Genomic DNA, 26,732 nt, shown 5'->3' on the forward strand with positions numbered 1-26,732 from the left:
GTTTACTCTGTTTTCAGTCTTTGTGCTAAGCTAAGCTAACCAACAGCTTGCGGTTGAAGGAGGCGAATACATTTATTCCCCAAAGGTTCAATTATTTCTTTAATAAATCAAAACACCAAATAAAACAATTGCATGGTAACCCTGTCATGTCTGAATAAATACAATTATTTCATCTACTATCTATTTAAACTCAACAAAGTACATCAATGCGGCAACTCCTGTGCAGCAGATCATTTGAAGTGTTGCCATTATATGTGCCCTTCTGCACTGATTGAAGTAAAAGATGGAAACATGGATGGGACTGTTCTATGACCTTTCTGCAGTGAAAGCAATGGTGTAAAGGCAAAACAACCCACTTTATCATTGAAAATAAGGGACAGGACATAGGGAGACAAATTTATAGGGTATTGGAGACAGCCAATGTTGGACGTCTTTTAATATCATTAACTGCATGTCCATTTTCATTTCTTTGCTGGCTGGGACAGCACAGTGTGTGTGTGTGTGTGTGTGTGTGTGTGTGTGTGTGTATGTGTGTGCGTGCGTGCATGTGTACTATGTGTTAGAGAAAGGAGACAGAGGGTATACACACATTTATCTCACAGAGCTGGACAATGTCAACTCCATCCACATGAGAGTGCATACTTTGGATAGGATCTGCTCATTATGCATTACTTTCATGGACGTAGCATGCTTCCAAATATCATTAACAAACCGAGCACAAATCCTGTCTTATTTAAAAAGCCAGGTGCACCGAGGGCACAGCAGGACAAACATAAAATATCACGGCAATCAAGGATTTTCGACAAGGTCCAGGTTGGAAAGTCCTAAATATTTCCACCTCCGGTTCAAGTCAATAAAGTTAATCATAAAAAGCTATTCATTTGAGGGGTTTCAGTGTTTGGTTTCCATTTGTATTTCTCATGGGAAACGTTGCGTTCAAAAAATGAAACGCATGCTGCTTTCGCTTGATCCTCAAATTTAAATTGTCGGAATGATGTTGTTGAATGGGGCTTTTTAAATGGACCTTTGGAGGATACTGAAACACACCAATATTAGCTCTGAAAAGGGTACAAGGTGGCAGTGCGGGTCCTGAGAGGGATCCGTGTAAATCTAAGCCGAGAGTGAGAGCTTATTGTTTGTAATTGGGGAGCGATGAAATTGAATGCGATTCCTACAGCAGCACAGCATGCTGCGCTAATGTAACAGAGCGCTCATCAACTCCACGCCACAAAACCAATATGAAAAACATCTGGTTCAACATCTCCCACTTCCCATAGCAATGTGCTTGAGTGGATTGTGGCACTGTGACCTTGACGGTGTTCCGTTTTTAGTTTTTCTTTTAACTTCAGTGTCTGCGTTTCGTGCCAGTGCCTCCGAGGCTGAATTATAACTGTGGAGGTTTGCTATTGTTCTGTTAAGATTACTAACGACGACTCTTTTAACAGTCAGACAGTCAGAAATGTGGTTGTTCCCTTTATACTATTGCTGCTCCGGTGTGAGGTCTATCTACTGTGTTGTGGTGCTTCGTCAAATGAGTGAAATCAGGATCATGTTTCAGGAATGTTTCCTTGCACTGCATTAAGCAAGCGTTAATGCAACTGCTCTCCGGGAACTGTGGATAGTTTCCTGTCGTATTTTAAATAAAACATTTTGAGAACCGGGATGATTTGAGCTGCTGCATCATCTTGCTGCACGGTTTTTACCACCCCTGGTGAATTTGCGCCTATTTGTGCCCACTTACGTCTTTCCATTCTGTATGAACCTTTTGAGGTCAAATGTGATTGGTGAGTTTTAATGTCGCTCCTGACTGTAACCTCATTTGGAAAGGCAAAATCATTGTCAATGGAAGCCGTTGACATGAAGCTATAAACTGACGCCCGACACTTGACGTGACGCGATACAAATCTAAGTTGAGTTTATAAGAATACTGGTAGTAGAATAGACTCAGATACACAGACAGAATAGATTAAGACGTACTAGAAGCAGGTGATCACACACAGGATATCAGACCAAACAGCAAACAATACCAGGCAAGGTGACGGAAGAGATCCAAAAACCAGGAGACGAAGCAAAACGGGCCAATTGTGGGAAAGCGATGAACAAAGACAATCTGGCAGAGAAACAGGGATGAAGGACAGATGGCAAATCAGGGGCAGGTGAGTGATTGAGAGCAGGTGTTGACAATCAAGGAGGTGGGGAAACACACGAAGGCAGGAAATGAAACGACAGGAGAGGTGAGAATTTCAAAAGAAAATGAAAAAGAAAGAAATAATGTGCTCAAACATCGAGATGCTACAGGGCTGGTCTCAACTTTTTCCTGTTCTCAATGTTATTTCACCCTGTTCCGTTCCGTCTAAAAAAATAAATAAGAAATGTCTTTAACTAGTTCCTACAACTACGTCAACGAGGGCTTGTGCAACACTTCAATGGCGACTCGTAGTGCGAACATGGCATAATTCCCCATGCTTTGTTCATGCTAAGCTTCTCAACATATCCAGCAGAGGTTTTGAAACCAACACCTTTTGGGTAAAGGAAACTAAGCTACTGGGAAGCTTTTAATGTGAAACAATTAGCAGAAAGGTTGAGTTTAGTAATCTTTTGCAACTAAGAGCAGGATATAAATTAGAGAGGCCTCCTTAATAAAACTGTATATATATAAATATATATACATACACTGATAAATATATAAAAGGGGGAATTACGAGAAAAAAAGGCCACACTTTAAAAATAACAGCCTGTCTCAAATAAAGACCTGGTTCCAATAAAGTCTTGACTCATTGTTTGAGAATTGACTGTATCGACTTGCCTACTTTTAATGCACGGTTAGCGGGTGAAAATTTAATAAATAGCAAAATCAGGAAAATGATTCCAGCAGCGTCAACAACTTGACATTTCCTTCTGCAGGATCTGAGTTTTAGAGGCAATCGTGCTGCTCTCAGCTGCTGAAGTGTATATAAATGACTGAAGACGGACCCTGGGGTGTGCTCTGTGGCTCCTTGGGAGTTATCACGGTAAAGGGGCACACTCACTTCATACGTGATGTCCCTTGCTCTTCCTTAACCCAGTAAGGGTTAAGAAGCTGTAAGACGAGACGCGAATGCCCAAAGCTGTCCGATCACATCTGCAACAGACTTATGGCAAACTACCTCTTCCATTACTGCCTCTGTCTTAAGAGGAAGTCTGCTCATAGATCACCTTTAGTGCCTTGCTTACACTTCATTCTCCTCATAAACAATTCCTAAAGGTGGGAGGACAAGAGCCTTGCAGAAAGTTTACACAATGGTAGCAATGCAGTCGGACATATATCACTCCCAAGTAACGTGTTAGTAAAGTCATTTATAATTGTCACATCATCCTGACGTGGCTTATTTCACTTGGAAAACACAATAAATTATTTTCGGAATGTCATTTCAGAATAAATTACATATAAATCAAACTGTCAGGCTGCAAGAGAAACTCAGTGGATGAAATAGAGGGAAACACAAGTTTGGCCGCTGGGTATTGTTACACATTCTCGTCGGTTTTTGCGGCCCTATCTTTGATATTTTCACATGCTTTTCCTGGATTCTGGGGCCAAGCTGGGCGGGAGGAGTCACCGGGAAACCCAAATATTATTTCACAGAAATCCAATATGTGGGTACAAGTATGACAGCAAATAAGCTGGCCCCCGTCCTTGCTGTGCACCACCCACAGAGCGACGCCCGCTAGCGTTGTAAAATCCTACCCTCTGTCTGGATGACCTCACAACTTGGACCTCTGCTCAGGCCAGGGTCTCTAGCCGGGGTCCAATAAGCCACCCTATAACTCGCACACACCCTTTTCATGTGTCTTTCCCGTGCTCTTTAAGAATACTGACACCACAGAGTTACAGCTATTCGGACTAGGGTGCCGAGCGTCAGTTGAACGCTGCACTAGGTGTGTCCAGATTAGCGTGGGTTGCGGCCTGGCGCCTCCATTGTTCTTCGTTGTTATTTCAGAACCTAACATTTAGGGGGGATGGTTTTCACTGGCCGAGCCATCAGCGAGGGTCGTGCGAGCTCTGGTGAAGAGGTCTTTCTTGCAGCCATGTGGCCCCAGACTTCTGGGAGTTTTTTACACAGGCTGCACGAAGATAGCCGCACCGCTTTATGCTGCGTCATAGCCCTTTGCCAGGCATAATTACAATGTCAGTCTGTTTGAAAAGCAGTCTTACGGGAATGTGAGGGGCCCCATTACTGTATCAAGACCATTGCGCTAGGGGCCGTGGGGCCATAAAACACTCATCTGTGACCAGCAGTAAAAGAAGCAGCAGAGCTAAAAAAAAAATGGCTCTCTGACAACATAGTATTTAGTGCAATAATAATCACACACCCTTTTTGCTTTTATAGCATGTAAGCTTGATTGATTCATTGCCTTGAGGAGAGAACACATGGAAATGTACTTGTGACAGTGTGTGTGACCATGGCAGCACAGTTTCCAAGGACTAAACTCACCCATGCAGCACCAAATGTGCCTCAAATTGGGGAACATGGAAATGAAGAGGTAATACATTGACTCTTACAGTGCTCATATTTTGTGATGCTGCTTACTTTGTTTGAATGAAATGAAACTTATTTCAATGCGACTGACTGAGCAAGGAGGCAATCCATCGTCACATATGGACACCTGTGCCAATACATTTTGTAGCTTTCCAATTATATCAGGATCAGTTCTGACCAGGCACCCTACTACTTCATCATGATTTGTCACCATTACACCATGCTCTCCTGTTTAATAACTGACATTATTCATAGAAATAACCCATGGGTACAATGATGCAGCTTAAATGTTCTTTTCCTCTTCCACAAGTTTCTGCAAATGCCAAAAAGACTCATGTGCAGTAAGTGGACACCGTTTACATAACAGCTTTCTACCTTACCGGATAACACGCTTTTACAATCAGCAGCAACTGGGGTTCAATGTCTTGCTCACGAATACTTTGGCAGAAAAGCCAAGGGTCGAACCGCCAACCGCCAACCCAGCGTCATCCTGTCAAGTTGCTCTACAGAGATAGAACCAAGACTGAACTCTGGTTGAAGAACAACCAGAGGCTCTGACAGGTAACTTATCCAGTGACCAGTTTTGTCATCTTCTGTAATTAGAGACGACGATTCAGGTAACTAACAGTACGTCACGTTGCACTAAACTCTGTTGGAAGGGATTATTTATCTTTAACTCTGGTCTGACTAGAAAACACATAATGTTGGAATAGTTTGGGGCGTTAGTTGAGACACATCTGTTCTGAATAATAAAGAAGCGGCCTGGTCTCACTCCCAGGGCGTGGGTAGCATCTTGAGACCGATGCACAACGACTCCTTAGCGTCTGCATGAGAGGCGACACGCTTTCAAATGACTCCAACGTAAACCCATCCACGTCATTATTATACATTCAGAGTAACAGACGCGAGGTATTAAGTGCGAGATGTCCGCTAAGGGCGGGCGGGAGAGCTGGTGGCTTTTACTCAGGCGACCCAATGTTTGTGCCCCGTGTGAAACCCAAATAAGTGATTTTTCCTGACGTTATGTCATGTGATACTCTGTGACGTGACGCTTCACTGAGTCACAGATTACATTACGTTACAAGCGTACTTTAATTACGGTACAGCAGGATGTTTTTTGTGAAGTAGTTTTGTTGCCTAAACTTAACCGCCCTCGTTTCACAACGTTAACCAGGCGTAAACCTTCAGCATCAAGATACTATGCAACAGGCTACCCGACGCAGGGGGCTTTTGCCCAAGGGATCAAATATGACAAGAGGAGGAATGAGATCACGTTAAAAAGAAGGCTTGAGGCTTGTCCAAGAGCAGTCTGATGGTAGAGAACAGAAACCAACTTTTCTGTCAGTTGCTTTACAGTATCTTCTGGTTCAAATTAGCAATATTAACACTTGACAAATTCATCACACAAACAGATCAAACATGCCACGGTTTGTTTGAATGACACAGGCCAAAAAAAACGCCATTGTTATGAAAGTCCAATATTCACTTTTACCTCTGCGTTGGCCTCCTGAGGGAAATAGCTATCTGCTCTTTAGCAGCTAAATTCTTCACTTTGTTCACCCGATAGTCGCTAACTTTCTCTCTGTTTGGTGCCAAAAAAACAAAGCATTATAGTTGTGGGCTGTAAAACAAAAACAATAAATTAAAAGACACTCCATAAAGCTAAGGAGAACAGCAGACCTGCGGGTTCGTCGCTACGACAGACTGCTTTCACATTATATCATTTGAGTCATTAATGTCAATACAAAACAATATTGATTATAGCAGCTTTAAGGTCAGTGTTACATCAGGCTTAGGCAAATAAAAATTAGATTACAGATGATTTGGTTGAGGTTAAGCAGCTAAAAATTGGTTGGGTTGTAATGTTAAATAATAACAAAAAAAACAGTGCATTACAATTACTTAAGAGAGTAGAAGCTCTCGTTATGAGTTGAGAATTGAACCTGGGTCACTGCAGTTAAAGACAAAAAGTACATAGCCCTCCACCACCCCAACCACAACGGCCTTACTTTCCACTGTGCTATTTCTATGTCAAACCACTAGCCTGTTTCTAGTCATGTCTCCTTCATGTAATCCTTTTGTGGTGGGAAAATGTATGTCTCACTTGTACAGTTTAAGATGTTGTGCTTTTTCCGCCAAATTTTAGGAGACCACACCACTGTCGTAGGATTTATCGCTCATTGGAAATGATAACAGTGCATATGCTGTTGATGGACAAAAATAGACTGGGATTTTCCCAAGATAAAAATAAGTAAAGCTGAATTTGCGATGTAACATTTGTCCACTCAGAGTTAGGTAGAACAACAGCCTCTCCCGTCAATCATCTGAAGAGGAGGAATGTCGCCAAGTGTGTCCTTGTAAATAACCTCATGGAAGTGTATCTACAATACAGGCTGTCCCTTGTGATTGTAATTGATGCGAATGGAGACACTTTGATAGTTTGTCTCCATTCATGTCATTTTAAATCAAGTAAGAGTCAGAACTGTGCAAAAATATGACTGTATGGTTTCAAACCAAAGTGCAGCGGTAAGACGATAATAATGGGCAAACATAATATGAATAACTATGAAACTCACACAGGACATCAAATTGACAAGTTAAATATATCATTTCTATTCTACAATCTGATGGAGAATTCCATTTAAATTAAATAATGATGGACAATGTAGAAGTTATTACTTACAGAAATATGATATTCTGAGAACTTGATAGAGTTCAATATTCTGGTCAATGTTAAAATCACAAAACTCAGCAGGTTGGCCAAGATTGCCTATCGATATCCATATTCACTTCAGTCAAGAGTAAACATTCCTTTGACACAGCGTGTCGAACAGAGATTTTATCTTAACACACATGGCACGGACCACATGGAATGCTCGAACATATCTGACCTCGTGTGATCCTTGGTTCACACGAAAACATCCCAGAAACTTTAAGGTTTGATGCTGTGATCAAGGCAAAGGTCCAAAAGGCCTGAACCAATAAAAGATGGAAGATATCCAACATTTCTGGACTATTGTAGAATAAGCGGTGTTTGGCTCAGTTTCCTCCCTCCATCCAAGCAAAGGTTTGGGCTGGAGGCCTGTCTTCAGTATCTTGACTGGATGCCATTGGAGCAGGCCGCAGCAGAAAAACAGGTCAATAGTGACTGTTAATGCCACGATTGGATGGTTTGTGGTCTGACCATTTGGAAGACTGAACAAAATAACATTTTACTGGGGTTCATAAACCTCTCGTGGACGTTAGAATGGCTCCTCTATAAATCCTAAAGTGTTGAGGGCGAGACGTAAAAGTCAAAGCTAGGAATGACAAAATGTATAGAACGTCAGTTTCGAGGGAGTCTCCTTGCCAGATAATTAAACTATAGTACTTCTGGTGTTATGCAGGCCATATAAAAAGAAATAAAAATGTATGAGTGGTAAATGATAATCACTTAGAGAGGATAGCGTGCTACAGTGTAGTGTGGATAGATGTGCGACCAGGATTATTTCCCAGTCAATAAAACGTTACACAAATCCTAGCTGGGAATTCCCCTCACCCCCTTCAGTTGTACAGTGATTTACATATTTCTAATTGCTTAACCCTCTAGTAACGAACGACACCCAATTTGGATTTGAATTTGAATGAATTTTCTAAATAAATGAAAACAACATAATACACAAATAGTAGGTTGTCTTTTTTTATTAGTGTCTAACAAAATGCCTATACATGTATTTTACAGTCCTGTACACTCACATGAAGCACACTCAGTAAAAGCCTGCGAGGCTGTCGGGTAACAAACAGGGAGAGCGACTTCCTTTCCTGCTCAGGTAGACATTACTTCATATGTCTGCATAGCAAATAGTTGTTTGCTACAATATTCATTTTCAGAATGTTGTGAATTGCTCTAATAAAGTTCATATTTGTTAAGAAATCAGTAGGCTCCTTTGTGTTTGCTTCTACCTGTGTATGTATTTGGTTCAAAATTTTACTTACCAAAGAGCAGACCGTCTTTTTGTTCTAGGTATTAATGTAGTGCAGTGACAGCACCTCCTACATTGGTGTTCCTGCCAGGGGGTGTACATGTTTGGTCCAGACTGGTGATCACTGGTGAACCAATGGATTTTTTGAATTGCCTTTTGGTTAGATGCCTGAAGTAAGGTCTGTGGTTAACACAAGCTCAAGAGATTTTAACGCTTTGTTCTACGATATAAACTACGTCAGTAAATATCTCACTGGTGAGGTATGAAGCGTTTTAAGTGTCTTAAAAAAAGTGGCTGCTTTGTGGTGGAGAAGTGAAGTCATGCAACCGTGGTGTAGTTCGTTGATTGCCAAACGTCAGCTGTTTACTTCTGGTGATTGTAGTATTTACGCTGATGAAAATCATTAAAATGTGGTGTTCTTTTGTGAAGATTATCTTGCGCGTAAACATCATTAACAGTCTTTTGCCGCAGAGCTTATTTTCATGCTGTAACACAAAAGCTCCCCGAAAGTGAAGCCAGTGCGTATTGATCACCCCCTGCTGGCTGGCTGCAGTACAGGTTATCGACCGCGCCCCTCTATGTTAACGGACGGGATATGTTTGTTTCTGTCACTGTAGGCAGTACTCAAAAAAAAAGGGGGTGTGACATCACACAGATGTGATTCTCTCTCGCTAACAAGCTGTGGCCGTGCTCGGCTTGCGGGATCTGATGTGGGCGGGACATCGATACCGAGCTCCACCGCCCGATTACTACTGCGCAGACTCTGGCTCCAAATGACGTCAACAGCTCAAGATGGCAGCTCCCGTATCCAAGATATTTTGGCTTCACTTCTATACAGTGGGAGGAAACGTGGACGAGTCGTAGATCTATTTAAACGCAGTCTATGGTCAGAAGTCACATTAGTTGACGGGGCGTCTCCTAGCAACGCCGGCTAAAATGTCAGTCAACAGCTGCAATGGGAAACACCCACCCAGAGGCTTAAATGCTTTTTTCCACAAATATGCCCAAAAGCATTTTTTAGCTGCAATATCATCATAGTTCCTTAAGTCAGTTTGACTTGAAATGCACATAAAAATGTGTGTGTGTGATGCGTTTGCTATGCTTTTTAAATGTGCTGAGTTTATGACCTTGGTGCTGCGGTCATGGCATCTGCAATAGCAGGGAGAAGAAAAACGTTTGCAAAGGGAAAGCGAATACATAAATTATACTGATGCCAGTATGAAAATGAAGATTTCATTGATGTTATTGAAGGGTGACTCATCCGACAGAGAAGCCAGCAGAGCAAAACACATCTGTGTATTACATCCAGTAAGTGGTGCATCATCTGATTTGATGTGATTTAAGCAAGTGCCTCCCCTAGAGAAGACAGAAATTATACTAATGTCTTGTATACTAACAATGAACTAATGGTAGTTTGAAGTTGATCAAAAGCCAGCTCAAAGTGGATGTTCTGAGGTCAGGTTAAAAAATAAAGTTTACCCAAGAGGATCTTAACTTATGGTTATCATTATGTGTACAAGAAGGATTTGGCTTCATATGGAAGTACACAGAATAACAACAAAAAGCATCCTCAGTGTTATTAAAGTCCACGGCCTCATCTGTATAAAATCACCTCCATCTCTGCGAGCACGTGTGCCAGCGCAAACTTATTTCTTCTCTAAATTCCATCCTGGTCAGCTCGGTCTTCTTGCCCCAAACCATTTCTCCATCTCATGATGTGAGGGAAAGGCATCTCCCTTTTTAAGTAGCAGATAACACCTGCTGCTGCTTTAGGTGAAAGTAACACAAGTTAACGCACGTGTGGAATTTAGCCCTATGGCGGTTGGAAAGATGATCCTCTGAGGAGAGTGGCTAACTCAGAACGGAAGCCCTGCTGTGACCAATATATAACCCGGCATGAGTCATCCTGCCAAGACCCCACAGATATGATGACCCTTTACGCTGCGCTGTAGCTGCATCACTTGGGCCCCTGCAAGACGAGGTTTGCATCTTTGCGCTCTGATCTTCTTCAGATGTTGTTCCTCTCCCTGAGGGACAGCCAGAGGCCAGAGCGAGGGTGGAGAACAGAAAAGGGGGGAACAGAAACCAGGAGGATCCACCATCTCCCGAAGGCCCAGGGTGTTTCATTTTACACGCTGCTTCCTGACCTAGCTCCACCGATTTGATTTGTCTAAGGGAAGACATACACTTCATCGCTGCCTTATTCACTCAGCGACTTTGAATTATTGTGAAAGGGCGTGTGTCCGTGAATGGTTGGACTTTCATCATGACACATGACAACGAACAATCAGGAAGACTGATGTAATGATAATCAAACAGGGTTTGAGACATGGCACCATCCCGCTGCTCCCCACAGCCGTTATTCCAAAAAATATTGCCGTTTCCCTGGGCCAGAAATTATACAGAACCACAGCTGGAGGTTCTTTCCCCCCGTCCAGTCCAGTGTGGCTGAAGTAACCCGCAGGGGTGATGAGGATAGTCTGGCTGACCCCTACCACAAAGAAAACCCCCCAGCAGGTGCCAGAAGCTCCCCAAACACAGAGATCACATGAAGGGAACAGAGCTGTTGAAAGTAAACAAATTAGCAGTTGGCTTTTTATGTTGCCCTTTTGTGGGATTTCGTTAGAGCTGGAAGTAAATGCAACCACAGGTAAAAAACCCTCCTGGATGCAAAAATATGTGGTAAGCGTTTGATGTGATAACTGCTGGGCCTCTCCAAAGCAAGTATGGACTCTGTGAAGACCCGCAGCTCATACAGAGAGGGTTTGACGATTCTGGGTTGAACAGACACTCGATTGTAAACTCAGGACACGATTCCAAAAGGCTAGTTCTTTACTGAAAAGCAAGAGGTCATACACAGTTAATCAGTCCAGGAACAGATTCGAAGTAGGAGTAGGCAAAATTAAAAAACCTGGAAGAACTTCCACTGGTGAATTGCTCGAAAGCACTGAGCACACGGGGTAGAACAAAGACAATCTGGCAGCAGAACAGGGAAAACAAGAGAGTATATGTCTAATGGCAAAATCAGGGACAGGTGAGTAGGCTAATTGAGGGCAGGTGTGGATAATCAAGGAGGCAGGAAACACAATAGGCAGTAAGTGAAACAGAACGTGAAACATGAGAAGTGAACCTACAAAATAAAACAGGAAACGGACTCAACAAAAAACACAAGAAACAAAAAACTCAAAACAAAAATAAAATAAAGGCAACAGCAGATTAACTACTAATGACCACTGAAAGATTATAATGTCAAATACTCTTAAAAGTCAGAGGGCTCTGGACACAGAGCCAGAACGTTATAGAAGTGACTTAAGAGGGGGAACATCCACCTATTGGCTCTGGGCACACCTTCCCTCAGGGGGAAAGTTCTTATGGTCACTCCCCACTCTCTGCTGCGTTGCGCTTGGAACTTCCTTGTGTGTAGCAGAACAAGGTCATGGAGGCTAAATATCAGCGATTTATAAAATTGTACTTTCACACAGTCTATTCTTCATGAGTAAACTAAACTAAAAGTGGAGCAAACTTTTTAAATGGCATTACTTTCATTGATTGACTTCATTCAAATGGCAAATGGTTATTGTCTGATACATAAAGCTACTGTAACTTGTATTGTCATAATGCTAGGCCTTTGGCTGTTCTCTTACGTATGTTTTCTTTTTCACCTCATTAATTCAATAAAGATCAGGAAAAAAAATGTAGAAAATACTTTTAAAACCACAAGTTACAACTAGAAATAGATTTTAATAGTTTGCGTCTTTTTCCAGATGCCCAGCCAAAGTCAATGGTCATAAGTTCTCAAAATCCGAGATATTCAACAGCAACCATGTCATTTCCAGCATTAGCTACAGTGGGATCTAACGTTCAAATCAACAGGAAATGAAGGTGCGTTGATCTGCTCTGTACCATGACTGTACCTAACTGTTTAAGTCTGTTCAATGAATAACACACTAATACTCACATATCCTGCTGGATGATATACAATACATACGGCGCCGTCAGTGAAAATTCTCAATTCCCATTTCTCTCCTCCATGCAAAACAGTCAGAGAGAAAGTACAAAGGAATGGATGAAATACCATTTGCATACTATATAAAAGGGATTTCCTGGTTGTGCTTGTCAGGAGACTGTGGAGGAAGATGGACAGTGAGATTCGGTGTCTTCCGTGGTCTCTTAAATGTGAGGAATCCAATATATCCACATATTTTCCCAGACATCTCTTTCGTCCTCCGGTCCAGTCGGCCGACCATGTGTCTTGGACTTCACGCTTCCCAAGCCCCTAGCCTGCCTTCTACAGACCACGACTTCCTACCAAAGGACCCCTGCCGCTCGGCGAGGCCCTGGGGACAGACTCGTCTACCCAACACTAATGGCTCTGTTTAGTAACTCAGAGTCTTTGGCAGTTGAGCCAAGCACTCTCCAGAAGTAAAACTTGACATGAACACCTGGAGCACATTCTGACAGATTCCACACAAGTGGAACAGGTCAAATCATTGAAGCATCTCTCTCTTTTATTGTCTATTTATTCACCAGCTACCTAATTGGTATAGAGGGCTATCAGTTTGTACGGTGTCCTTAGAAAGGCTGGTCCTTATTTCTGGGGAGCTCTCAGGGGACTACTACAATACACAAGAAAATGTCCTTCAAGAGTCCCCCATTGGCTTTCAGCAAGAAGTGGAAGAAAACAGTGGATAGCACTTGCTAGCGACGTGGTTCTAAGGATGACAATGTTGGCCGGTCAGGTGGTCCACCACTTTGGTCCCGATTGAAATATCTGGATGGATTGCCATGATATTTTGTAGCAACTGGAAAGCTGGTGCACAAAGGACAAAGGGCTCAAATGCTAGACTTGACACATTGAGATGACATGAACATAAAGTGTTCACTAGAAGAAGTTTGGTACACAGGTAGCAGTCCAAAAACAGGCAAAGTAATCCAAAAACGTAAGGCAAGATTTGAGTTTAGGTAACTAAAGGTTACACAAGGAACTTAAGGCTGGGCCGCTCACTGAAACACAGACAAAGGGGGGCAAACAGACTACACAAGGGTGATAACGAGGGACAGGTGAAACTAATCAGGGCGAGGCAGATAATCAAAAAGGCGGGAAAAAACACAAAGACAGGAAGTAAAACCAAGTACGACACACAAGGAGAGTAGCTTACAAAATAAAACAGGTAACAAACTAAAAAAATCACTTGGATAATGACAGACTGCACAATGTTGTACAAACATTCGTGGTTCCCAGACAATGTGTCCTAATGACTTTGGTGTTCCTCTGACTTTTTCTCTAGCACCATGCAGGGGTTAGCATTTAGCTCAGAGCACTGCTGTTCCTGAATACAGCCTCACAGAGACTTATTAGATAACAAAGCATAGTCTGGTTGACTGAACTGTCTGTCTGCTATTGGATGGTCTTTAATTTAAACTGATGCCACTTCTACAATGTGACATCACTACCAATACCAGCCAACAGCGCACAGCCTTAGGGTTCAGGTTTTTGGTTATTCGTAAAAAAAAGAAAAATGGACCTACACTCCCACCACAACTGTGTCTATGCTTATCCAGCTAGTATGTTTTTACAGTTATTAGTGAGAGGACAGTCTGTCTGTAGGACCACCGTGATCACACTGTGTTCTGTGCATGAGCGACACGACTGCCAAGCCTTTGTAAAAAATGAACGCTGAAAGAAAGTGTCCGTATCCAAGGGTGTGTATGAGGTTAATGGGGCTTGATCATGCATTGAGAAGGAGAAAAGAAACTACAGACAGAACACTGTGCTCATATGGTCAAAAATCGTGACTTCATGTGTTGAGTCTCAGAAATATCAAGTGTTTTTCTGGGAATCTATGAATACAATATCCTCCAGGTTGGACTGGTGCTGACTCAAAGTGTTAGTGGAGAGCATGTCAACAGAGCAGCAGTAAAATCCCGTTGGAGCCTCTGACAGCACTTCGACACTTCCTGTATTGAGCCATGAGATTTATTGAAGGGTTATGACAGCCGTTGAATTGATTCCTCTGTGTGGTCAGGAAGTGAATCTCAGACCCTCTCATGCAGACCAAACATGCCTATACTGCCGCATAATGGTTTCAAACATACACACGGTTCCAGAAAACATAAATCCCCAATAGTATATCATCTTTGGAAGGGTAAATACATATTTTATTATTCCAACCCTTGTTGAGTGTGCTGTCAAATAAAATACCCACACATTTGGATGAACTGAGGCAGAGATTAACAAGGGTCTTAGCTACTTTCAGCACATTGTCGTTTGAAAAGTTTACATGCATTCATATTCAAAGCCCCCCCGAAAATGAGGATTGGCATTCACCAATATAGCGTTGAGAGGGATGGATTGCTTAACAAAAGCCACATTATTGTGGGCTGTTAAATAAAGACTTGATCAATTCATTCAAAGGCTGTGCTGAAAAAAAACGGAGAAAAGGTGCCAGTAAGCAACACTGCTGGGCATATGCTTGATTTCAATGTGTGAAAATACAAATATGGTGTGAAATGCGTCACTTCCAGCACACTGGCTCTGTTTCAAACAGACTTTATTTATGATGTTACCCAGAATATGAGCTTCTTAGCAGGATTGTAGATATTCTACAATCCTGCTAAGAATTGGAATATGGAGGTGTTTAACCAAGATTAATACTTCCAGTTTAATACTTGAATGACAGTAGTAGTATATTCAGTACCATGTATTATTCAACACTGCAACTGCTACCATTGCTGTGCACTTTTTACATCTACTAAAAATAACACTACCAGCCGCTTGGCTTGTTGTCATTCTAACCCTCTCCACTTCAGCATCCATATAAAGCTCTGGCTTACCACTTGACTGGCTGATGATGAGTGACAGCATCCCTGATTCCCAGAATCCAGAGACAGCAAGCAAGGAGATCAGGGCATGTGTTCTGGATGATTTGGTGCAGGCTGGCCTGGGCGGCCATGACCAAATCCCTGCTTCTCGATGATGGACCATTTGCTTTCTTTATTTCACCGTAAACAGACAACAAAATGTTCGATCCAACCCCAGAGGAAGACTTGGTAAGATTTAACCCCTTATAGCTCTGAATTGGACTGCATCAGCAGTAGCAGTGAGGATAAGTAATGAGATGGTGTGCATCACCAAGGAGAGTTATCTATTCAAATGAAATGTACCTAAAGTGCCATCCCTCCATCTGTCAGTTTGAATAATGATGGTCTGTGTGTGTCTGTAGGATGTAGCCTGTCTCATTAATCTCCAGGGAGTAGCCTTAGCCCAGTGGTCCCTTTACCCCTTTGAATACACAGTTAAGACAGCTTAAATCAACCCTGCTCTCACTCGTTACCCCTGCACCAATGAAGCTCAACCTATTCCCTCTTACAAAAGCTCTGGCAACATGTCAAACTCAGCTTTTCAAATGAACATAAACCACAGTCCAAGTCTACGCTGCCATCTGTGCTAATTATAATTCAGAGGAGGAAAAACCTCTTCCTGGTTCAAACATGCCCACCAAGCATTCAGGTAGACTCGCAGACTGCTCATTCAAGGGGCTTGATAACGCTCCAACAATGTATCAGAGGAAAATAAGAACCATAAGAGTGTTGACGCACGAGGGCAAAACAGTGATGCTCTCAGTCAGGGAACTTAATAGTTTGGGGTTTTTTAATCCCATCGCTCAGACCTCTAGGAGGAAAAAATAGCCCAATTTGGGCTGCGTGGAAACCGGACCGGTCTGAATCTTGGACTGAATCATAGCCTCCACAACAAAACAAATTTGCATCAGTGATTATATTTTCCGAAGGGGGAGAAAAATCTTGCAGAAACTTTCCAGAGGTATATACAGTGCAATTATTGACAAACAGTCACCGCGAAAGGTAACCTTACCCTTCTGACGAGTATGCTTCGTTCAGCATGTGATATACATTACTTGTACAGATCTTTACAAGTGTTGTATTGCTGTACGATACAGTGGCCTTAATGTGAGCGGGCAGTGGCAATTGAGATTATTGAGTTGGACTTAAGTGTCTCGGTCGCCAATGAGAAGGTAAACTTCATTGGACCTTGCAGAATTTGATAGCTTAAAAGAGAACCTGATCTGCTCTTTCTGTTCACCGTTGGTGCTCCTTTGGATGTGCTGATACACTGCTGCAATACACAGACTGGTGTCAATTAAGTAATTCTACCTCAAGACTGCGTGATGATATTACTTGAAAAGATGGCCTTGAATCCTTTTACCGTCATCCAGTGGTGGAAGAAGTACTCGGATCCATTACCTCAATAGAAGTACCGATACAACGATGTAAAAATATTCCATTACAAGTAAAAGTCCTGCGTTCAAAATCAAATAAAGGTACGACATATAAGCAAAAATGTACTGAAAGTATCAAAAGTAAAAGATAATATGCGAGACGACTTTCCAATACCGAAGATCCAATGCTCCTGCAGCTCCTTCCAGCATCAGGTGAGCACAGGTGAGAAACTAAGCACGGTTTGAACTTCTCTCTCAAGTTCTCTTTTCTTTATTATTGGTATTTCTTTCAGTGAAAACAGCTGCTCGAGGTTATGAGAGCGGTGAGAGTGAACCGTGACAGTAAAGTTGCAGGCTTGGCAGCTAAACAATGAGCTGAGACTCACTATGTAGTCCTTAAAGCAGAGAAAAGTGTCTGATACAAGCGATAATTCTCCGTGGATTCATCATTACGAGTGTGGTCACATTGTTTTCACCTTGTTATTTCGTACATTGTTATCATTAAAATATCAACTATAGTCTTTTAAATGGCCAAGAGACCTGAGTAAGCATCCTTCATCATTAGCAACGATGTAAAGTGTGTTTGCTGTCTGCCTCCATGGCGCATATAATTATTCCCTCTGCTGCTTCTGATGAATAATTAAGAATGGACAAAGCGGATCACTGCCAGTATTGATTGTAATGCTTTATGCTTTTGCAATGCAATCTGCGATGTCAAATGTGTCACAGGTAGCTGCAACAAGACTGACTGTGGGGATCCTCCATGCAACACCTCAACATAATGTGTTTTCATATGAAAGATTCCCACTTTGACCCAAAAGGAATATGTGGTGAAATCAGACTCTATGGTTTGGCTCTCTGGGAAAACGAAGAAAAACCTGGAAACTTTAGCCAACACTAATAGTGTGTCCAACCTCAATTTAGATGATCAACCGTGTAATTTAATATAGCAAATGTAACGACTTATATGTGAGAATTTACACCTACTCGTAGATCGAAGAAACACGATGTTGGACCGACGCCTGTAACTTTAATGCGATCACTCAAAACCGGGTTTAACAAGTATCATTAGTGGCTCCATGAATATCTGGAGGTTTTAGTGTTCCTGAAATAGAGAAATGCATAATTAAGAGCTTCTGCTGTCCGCAGTACAGATGAACGGAATCTCCATTAAAATGATGCCATATAGGTAATGGATTTGTAGCGTATGCTATTTATATTCTGGCATTGATTCCAACTATTTATTTGGTCGAAGACCCAACTCATAAACTTCTTTTATTTTGTTTTTCTGTTTTTCTATTAGTCCTTTTGGCTATACATCACAGTTTCAAGCTCTCTCTCTGCGTGTTTCTGTTCCATACTTTATGTGTCTCCATGGGCAAAGAATCCTCCACGAGCAGAACTCTCACCCCAATTAGCATTTATTCAGAAATCCCTACCTGGAAGTAGTGGCGGAAACTGGCTCCAAGATTTACATGGGTAGGAATTGTATGAATAAGAAATTCTGTTTGGTTTACACTGAACTACGTAGATGTCTGAGAAATGCTACAGTGGCTGCCAGCGGACTGGAGAAGCACTCTGTCGCGGCCCATGCTGTACGAGGTCCAAGCGCTGAGTCTACGCTGTCTGGGAGATAGAGACTGAGTGGAACCCATCACCATTACCTTGGCTGTTTGTGGTCGTCAGCCTGCCATATCCCTCTCCCCACAAGCAGATGGTAGCATCGCTAGCCTGCCAAGTTTACACTGACGAGGATGTGTGCGCGCGTGTGTGTGACACGTGTATCCAATGGTGTATACTGCGTGTGTACGTGACCGCACACAAAATCGTACGTGGCAATAACACGGTAGAGTTCCTCGCAACCCATGGCGAAAGGATACTTGTCCCCCTTCTTATCTTCCACGTGAGGGTGTTATGTATGTTTTCGTGTCTTTTAGCCTAGAGATGTCACAGGGGAAGAGAGTGATGAATCTTGACTGGATGAATGCGATAAAGGATGTAATACGGTAACCCTACTATGCCGCGAAATGAGACGGCAAGTTAACAGCGGGGAAACGAATACTGTCAAAGCGAGTCAGCAGACCACATTGCATGTCAGTATGTCCTGCAGATGTAGGCTTGAACCGCTCACTGATGCCATAATTTACACATATCAAACAACACCAGGCTGAGACTGGCTTTTCACTGGGGATCTTTGCGTTTCGTTTCTTTTTTAAACCCCTCCAGTTATCATAGTTGGGGAAACTAACAGTGACCAACCACCTCAGAGACGGTGGAGGAGACAAACGGCTACCATGAGCATACAGGATACAGATACAATTAAACTTTTATGAGCACATATGGATGTAATTAATAACAATATTGCCAGAGATAACTAAAACGGAAAATGTGCTGTTGGAGTTAGAGCACAATGCCTGGGAATGAAGCTGGTCTTGGCCTATCGCGCCTCGTGCTGTAACAGGTAGAGCGTTGCTGAGTCAGGAGCTAACAGCCTGCAGTGGTGGAAGAAGTATTTGGATATTTAAGTGAGAAGCCTAACAAAATTTAAATATGAGGTGGCGGAGCTTGTTTTAAAGGAACAGTTTGACATTTAGGGACTTGAGCTTACTGTATTTGCATTCTTGCAGAGAGTTAGCTGAGAAGATTGATACCACTCTAAATATGGAACAGCAGCTAGCAGAGGGTTAGCTTAGCTTACCACAAAGACTGAAAGAGGGGAAACAGCTAGCCTGGTTCTGTCCAAAGCTAACGAAATCCATCTATCAGCATACCTAAATCCCACTAATTAACAAGATATGTCTTGTGTGTTAAGTCTGTACAAAAACCGAAGTGTAATGTTACTGGACAGAACCAAGCTAGCTGTCCTTATTTCCAGTCTTTACGCTAATAAAGGCTGTAGCTTTATACTGTCTAAAAAGTAACTAGTTAGGCTACTACAGCTGTCTCATAAGTGGAGTAAAAAGCAAGCTTTAGAAATAGTGAAGTAGAAATATAAATGAGCATAAAATGATAATCGTACAGTAAAAGCACCTCAAAACTGTAGGCTACTAAAGACAGCAGCCTCCTTGAGCGACTGTGCCAAGTCATGTTCTCCCACTGACAGTATGGTATGTGGGTAATTTAAATCGAGAGAGGGAAGTGTTCACACGGCATCAAAGCTACAACGTGGGGGAATATGCGTCCCATTGTTTCCAGTTGGAATGAGGTCTGGCACCACGCCTTGGAACTCCTTTGACTCCAGCACTGTAGTAAAACAGTGTTTACCATTCCTGGATGGTATCATGTCAGTGTACACAGATGAGATGTCTCACAATGCCTATGGAATAAAAGAGCACGTTTCAGCTTGTATGCATTCACAAACCCGTTTCACATACTCCCAGGCTCCGTTGCATCCTTCTCAGGGTATAAAATACCCCTCTGTGGTTGCCATTAACATTCACCCAGGAAGCTCAATCAGTAGCCAATTCTGGTTTTCCCTCCTTTTTGTAATTAAGGCCCCAGGCCTTGTGTGGGGTGAGCCTGTGCATTCTGGCTGAGAAGACGCCCTGAGAGGGGATTTGCGGTTTGGGAAGCCTGTGCTGGAAAGAACAGCAGTCTGCTGGAGCCAGCGACTTGCCCCTACTCTGATTTGACACATGCCCTACGACTGCGACAGAGTTTGCAGACAGGATGCAGCCTCGACGTGCTGCCAGAGAGCCCGGAGCCGAGAGGCCAGCGCAAAACAACCAGAACGGCCCGTGGAGGCCACAGAATATGCTCTGGAAGAAGATCGCAGCAGTCTGGAGCCTCCCGGTCAAGAGAGGTTTCGGAGTACGAGCATCGCCTGAAGCCAATAGTTTTAATTCCACGGGGCAAAAGCTCTTCACATTGTTGAAATTACCACACAGTCTCACTCACATGCACGCACAAACTCAAGCTGACACAGAGGCATGCCTGCACATTGTCTGCACATTCATAATCACACTTTCGTAACCACTACTCTCCCTCAAACACACACACACACTCTCTTCTCTCAGGGATGGTCTCTTTCCTTGAGAGGAAATCATTTTCCAAGCGCCGATGCCCTTGGAGAAAAACATTTTTTTGTTTGCATTCATGCTGGTGCGATTGTGTAGGGGGAAAAAATAATACAGAATCAACAAAGAGATATTGTGCAATGACCACAAAAAAAAAAAGAATCACTACTTTGCCAGACGACCTTAATGCTTCATATGCAAAGATTGCATTGCATTAGAAAATATGAGTCTCCCCTTCACACAAACATCGCACCTCCTTATCAATATGTAGTGAAGCAGTTTAAATTCTGTGGTCAACTCTCAGCCCTTTATCAAAGGCCCCCAAAAAATACTTTGATGAATGCATACAAAATGTATTCATCATCATGAAAAAGGTTTTTTTGACACGATAAGTCAAGCAACTACACCAGAATGAATAAATGTGCATTTACTATGATGTATGTGTGGCAATATTCAAAGCTAATTGAAATAGATCAAACACTCGGAAGCACATCAAGAGTTGCCGATCATTGTGAATCTGTTAAGTGGCCAGTTGTGCGGCGACCGCGGTGGTTATCTCCTCCACTAATGTCAGGTGTCATTTCACTGATCTATCCTCTATGGTCCAACCCTGCATCTCCATTCCAAAATTTTAAAAAAAGGGGGGAGTGTGGGTCGGTCCGTTCCCGCTCGTAGCCAAAACACTATTTCATCACCAGGCCCTGGACAGGGCAGGGCAGGATTTAGCGCTGCATGCCTCATCCATCTTTCGCGCGCCCAGCCGCTCCCCCTAAAACAGACAGAGACGGATGAGCTAGCTGGAGCCCCGCTCTGCCTTTCCACTCCCTCCCTCACCTTGGGAAACTTCCCTTGCTCCGGTCCCGAGCGTCATGGAGCAGATTTCGCTCCTCCCTCCATGTCTTGCAGCCCTCTGCTTTCTTGTTCCTTTCCAGTTTCTCCTTTACCCCCCCCCCCTCCCTCTCCGAAACTCGTCTTCGACCTCCACATTGATCTCCTGCAGGCCCTAGTCTTTCCACCGGCTTGCACCCTCCTATGCTTCAATTAACACGACAGCCGCGCCAGTGCCACTGTGAAGCTACTCTATAATTTGCCTCTCAGAGCCAACCTTGGACACTTGTAAATCAACCGCTATCGCCACCCCTCCTGAATGGGCCGATCAGGTTCTGCTCCATCCCGGTGTAAGCTCATCATCCCGGAGCTCATCCTGTTCAGCTAACCTGGCCGCCGTGGAGCCGCAGTGCAAGCAAACCCTCTCCGGGGGCTAATCTCCCAGGGAATCTGGGATTACGGGCAGCACTAATAGTGAATCCCCCTAAACACACTAAACTGAGCCGACGGGGTTAGAGGGTTCTCTCATCGCCTCTCCTCCGTCTTTTGGTCTGGTTCTGCTGTCCAGGTATGGACCGACGAGATGTCCGTGAGATCCGAGCTACGGGGACAAAGGTTTGAAAGGGCCTCTCAGGAGGCGGAGGTGTTGGGAACAGTGGAGAAGTGTCTAATGGACTCGGCTGGGGGCCAACGTGCTATTCTTCTGGACTCTATAAGGGCATGTTTGGATTGCACATCTGAGCGCGAGGAAAAGATTCATCAGAATTCATGACTGATAAATGATGCGTAACCCACTTTGTTTTTGTTTTCTTGCTCAGCAAATCGGAGTCGAAGACAGGCTAGAAATAACAGAACACACCTGTCAAGTTTGCATGCCGTTTAATGCATGACGGTGATGGTCTACTTCCTACAGCATGCAGTCAAAAGGTCTCACAAGTCCCGAGTTCATCATCCAGACTACAGATGGCACTATTGCCTCAGTCACGACGAGTCATCAAACTGATTGACAACCTTCTATTCCCCCCTTTTTTACAAGTTCATAAATGACCTATACGGCAATATTTGCGTGGGAGCTGCGACACAAAAAATTGCTTCGAATCAAAACAGCGCTCACCCTGTAACTCTTCAAAAGGAGCCTCAGTTAGCCTCGGCCCTCTTCCTGTAAAAATAACTCAAATCAGTTTACGCTCAAACGTCCCCCTGGCCTTCATTGGTTCCGCCAGATTGGTGAGGCAAATCAAACGCAGACGCATTCATCCGCTGACCGAGGCCAGAGAGTATTAAAAACTTCAGAAAACAGCTTTCCACACTCGGGGCTTTGAGCTGGTGACCTCTCAATTTAAACGCCGTCCAAAAAAAAAAAAAAAAAAGAAAAGGCATAAACTCAACACTCAAGTTTTCCACCAGCCGGAGAGTGAAATTATGAGACAATTGCTGCGACTTAATAATCAAAAGAAATGGATGCAACAGCTGACACTGCACAGGTGAGCGACGGCTTTAGATGATCGCTTGGATCAATTCAGATTCGATACTTACACCAAAGTGAACAGCAGAGGAAAGCGGCCTCTCGCAGCACTAAAATGTCTTTCCTCGCCGCCTGTCTCGACAGTTCAGATTCATGAATACACTTCTTTTTTTTTTCTGCTTCTTTTTTCTTTCCAACTTGTGGCGTGTAAATTACTGGCAGTGCTCTCTGGAGGCTCTCTAAACTGAAATGACAGAGGTGTTCTTCAGCGCGCTGAAGTTGGTTCAGCTGCTGTCCAACGTAATTGAAAGGCAGGACTTTGCAGCTGGAATCGCTGGGAAAGAAGAGGCCCCGCCCCCCCGTCTGATGCCCCTGTTGTTACCACATCGGCCTTCACAGTGACAAACGTCTCCCATCCTTCTCCAGGGTAATTATAGCAGGTTCAAATGTGACAACAAGTGTCACTGCTGAGGACAACGGGACTATTTCACCGCATGGAAAACCAAAAAAACAACAACCGACTAACTGCGCTGCTACAAACACCCATGAAGAAAAAGTATTGGTAATCAGTTCTACTTTTATTAAGACATTTTGATAGATTAAACAAAACAAAAAAGTATCGGATAAAAGATGTTTCATTTACAGATAGCACGGAAACAGTAAAGGACCTCAGTGCAGACAGGTGGGGGCTCCACATTGTCTTTATAAATAGCTTTTACTGTACAGCGTATCTTTCCTGCTCACACAGCTACAGCCTTGATGTGCTAAATTAGTGATGTAGGGTTAGAGACGGCCCTAAAAGACAGCATGGGATGCAGACGGACAAAATAATCCAGTCACATGGGAAATCACAGCTGGATTAATACTAAGTAGAACTTGTTTAAATAAATCGGAGTACTTGGAAATTTATGTTTGCGGGTTCCAGATGGGTGGGGGGAGGAAACCTTTGCACTTGAGTTAAACAAATGTCTTCCATTGTCTGTGTCTAGTTCAATCAATTACAGAGCCGAACTTGAAAGGAAAAACAAGGGGGAAATAAAACAGTTAAGAGAACCGGTTCTGGTCACATTGCAAGGCTGTTTGAGCTGCCGTGTCTCTCCCCGAGTGGCTGCGTGTGAACAGGAGGAAGGCGTAGACGAGGACATCTAGGACATGGTGATCTGCATGGACTCCAGCATCTCCTCCACCGCCTTCATGGAGCATTTGCTCTCCTTGGTGCCGCGACCGGCCAGCTGCACAACAGAGAGGGAAGGTGAAAGGCGAGAAAGAAAGAGACACAGGGGAGGGGGGGGAGAACGTCAGCTCGTTAGGTCTGAACACACACTTTAAAAACACATCCACAAAACATCCACACTTCGAGGAGTTCGCAAAAAATGATCAGAGAGAAGCGACAGTGGTCTTTACATAGCATTGGTAGACAGGCCGCGCAAAGTCACATAATACCACTAATCGTCAGGTTTTTCCCTCAACTGTTGCGTAAGTGCCATTTTAGATCTCTGTGTGTGTGTGTGTGTGTGTGTGTGTGTGTGTGTGTGTGTGTGTGTGTGTGTGTGTGTGTGTGTGTGTGTGTGTGTGTGTGTGTGTGTGTGTGTGTGTGTGTGTGTGTGCTGAAACAGGATGCCCACATGATTAGTCCACTTCCATGGCCTCCAGTACAGGAGTACGTAGCACTCCTCTCTAATCTCTGCACTGCGTCCACGGGGCTTCACAGGAAGTGCCGCGAATGATAATCCACAAACACATCCAGGATTACTCATGCGCACACATACAGGCACACTCTTTTTCTTCTTCTTCCCAATTAAACTGTGCAGCGGACGAGGCATCCCCTCAAAAAATACCGAGAGAGAGAGAGAGAGAGAGAGAGAGAGAGAGAGACAACTTCCTTCACCTTGGGCAGGGGACCAGGGTTAGAATGATCGGCCGGTCTAATTACCCTCACTTCACCCGCATTTAGAGATCTTTCTAAAAATAACTCAAATATATATTAACAGTAAATGTATCAAAACGATGCCTGTCAAAAAATGTAATATGGTATGCATTCGAGTCAGATGCATTTTTTTTCTCACCTTCCATCGTAGTTACTATAATGTTAAAGCTTTCGGAGCTACACTGAGATGTAAAACATAGCAACACCATTATGTATCATTAAAGTCCAACACTAGGAGTCTACATCCACCCTGTATTTACAAATGAAGAAGGTTATCCTGATGATGGGATCATCAAAGTTATCACAATTCACCCTGAGGGGAATCAATCATCATATAAAACATTTAGATCGTTTTTAAAAGGCTGCAGCTACTGTGTAAAAGCATTGCAGATGTGTCAGCAGCTACGACGACACATCTAACACAGCAGAGGACAAGCAGGATGGAACAGCATTGCGGGTGTCCTTTCAATTAAATCATTATGAAAACACCATTACCCAGAGTCAAAGGCAGGCGGGGCGGGGGGGGGGGGAGATACTGTTTCAATGCTGCCGCTGGACAACAGAGCGCATCGCTGCGTGTCCTCCAAGGTGAGAGAGTGTGTGTGTGCACACTCACTCATTGTAAACATAATCATTTCAATACTTGAGACACAAGGTTGGCTGTAGGAAGTAAAGAATTGTGCCCTCATCCCCCCCCCCCCCACCCCCCCCCCCCCCCCACCCCACCCCCCCCCCCCCCCACCCCACCCCCCCCCCCACACACACACACACACACACCCCCCACACACACACACACACACACACACACACACACACACACACACACACACACACACACACACACACACACACACACACCTATATTCAACACAAAGCACCGCTGTGAGGCATTTATTCATTCAACCTTTGGCCGCGCTCAGGCCTTTACAAACAAACAGGAATCAACTGCAGCCTGAGCCAAGCCGTTACTGTATTTCCATGGCAGAGCAGCTGGCTGAAGGTGTGCAATTGGCCACGTAATTTCCCAGTGTGACTCATCCGTCTAGATGTAGGGTGTGCGCGCTGTGGGGTAGCCGTAATGATCGCTGCATTTCATTGCCTCGCTGCCTAATGCGCCATTACCCCGGGCCCGGTAGTCAATTATCTCCCCCGGCCTGAGGTGAGACCGCCGCATTAACTCCCGCTCTGCAAACAGTAGGAGCAGACCCGACAGCTCCGCGACTATTTAGAGCTTCTGATAATAGAGTCGTGACGCAGCGGGAGCCTGTGGTCCGTGACAGAGGAGCTAATCAGTGAATCTGTGAGGAGGTTCAGGGCAGGAGGGCAGGCCGTGTAGTGCTGCTTTGAAGCCCCCCCCCCCCACCCCCTCCTGCACCTACGACCCACACATCTCCGGGTTTTTTACACGTCAACCGACCCCACTGAGGTAATTACATTTCTTATTAAAACCCAGTCAGTGGTGACCTCTCGCTGACGTCTGCACCCACTTGCACTCACCTGCCCACCTTTTTCTCACACTGAGGTATGACAATCACCAGGTACCGGGGGCCTAACAAAAGTGGACGACTGACACGAGCAAACGCTTAAAAAAAAAAAGGAGGCCCATCAATCAGCAAGCACAAGCCCACAGCAGCCTGCAGCTGTCTGACAGAGGCCCACAGTCTCAGAAGTCACTTCACTGGAGGAGGGGAGGCAACCTCACACCTTGTCATTTAGCTTGTCTCACACGGCAACCCAAAAAACAACATCTACAAGCGCACATGTGCGTGGTGCCAAGGCG

At 43.9% G+C, this 26,732-nt stretch overlaps 1 protein-coding gene across 1 annotated transcript in view; it reads right to left on the minus strand.

Annotated features, from left to right (window-relative positions):
* Positions 1–23,590: 23,590 nt before the first annotated feature.
* The window catches only part of emc2 (ER membrane protein complex subunit 2), an 11,596-nt gene continuing 8,454 nt past the window's right edge, over positions 23,591–26,732 (minus strand). The window contains exon 6 of the mRNA XM_079165403.1: positions 23,591–24,257. Within this exon, the coding sequence (XP_079021529.1) occupies positions 24,171–24,257 (87 nt within the window). The 3' untranslated portion in view covers positions 23,591–24,170. The remainder of the gene's footprint in view (positions 24,258–26,732) is intronic.

The sequence above is a fragment of the Pholis gunnellus genome, assembly GCF_910591455.1.
Source record: "Pholis gunnellus genome assembly, chromosome: 8".
NCBI classification, from domain to species: Eukaryota; Metazoa; Chordata; class Actinopteri; order Perciformes; family Pholidae; genus Pholis; species Pholis gunnellus.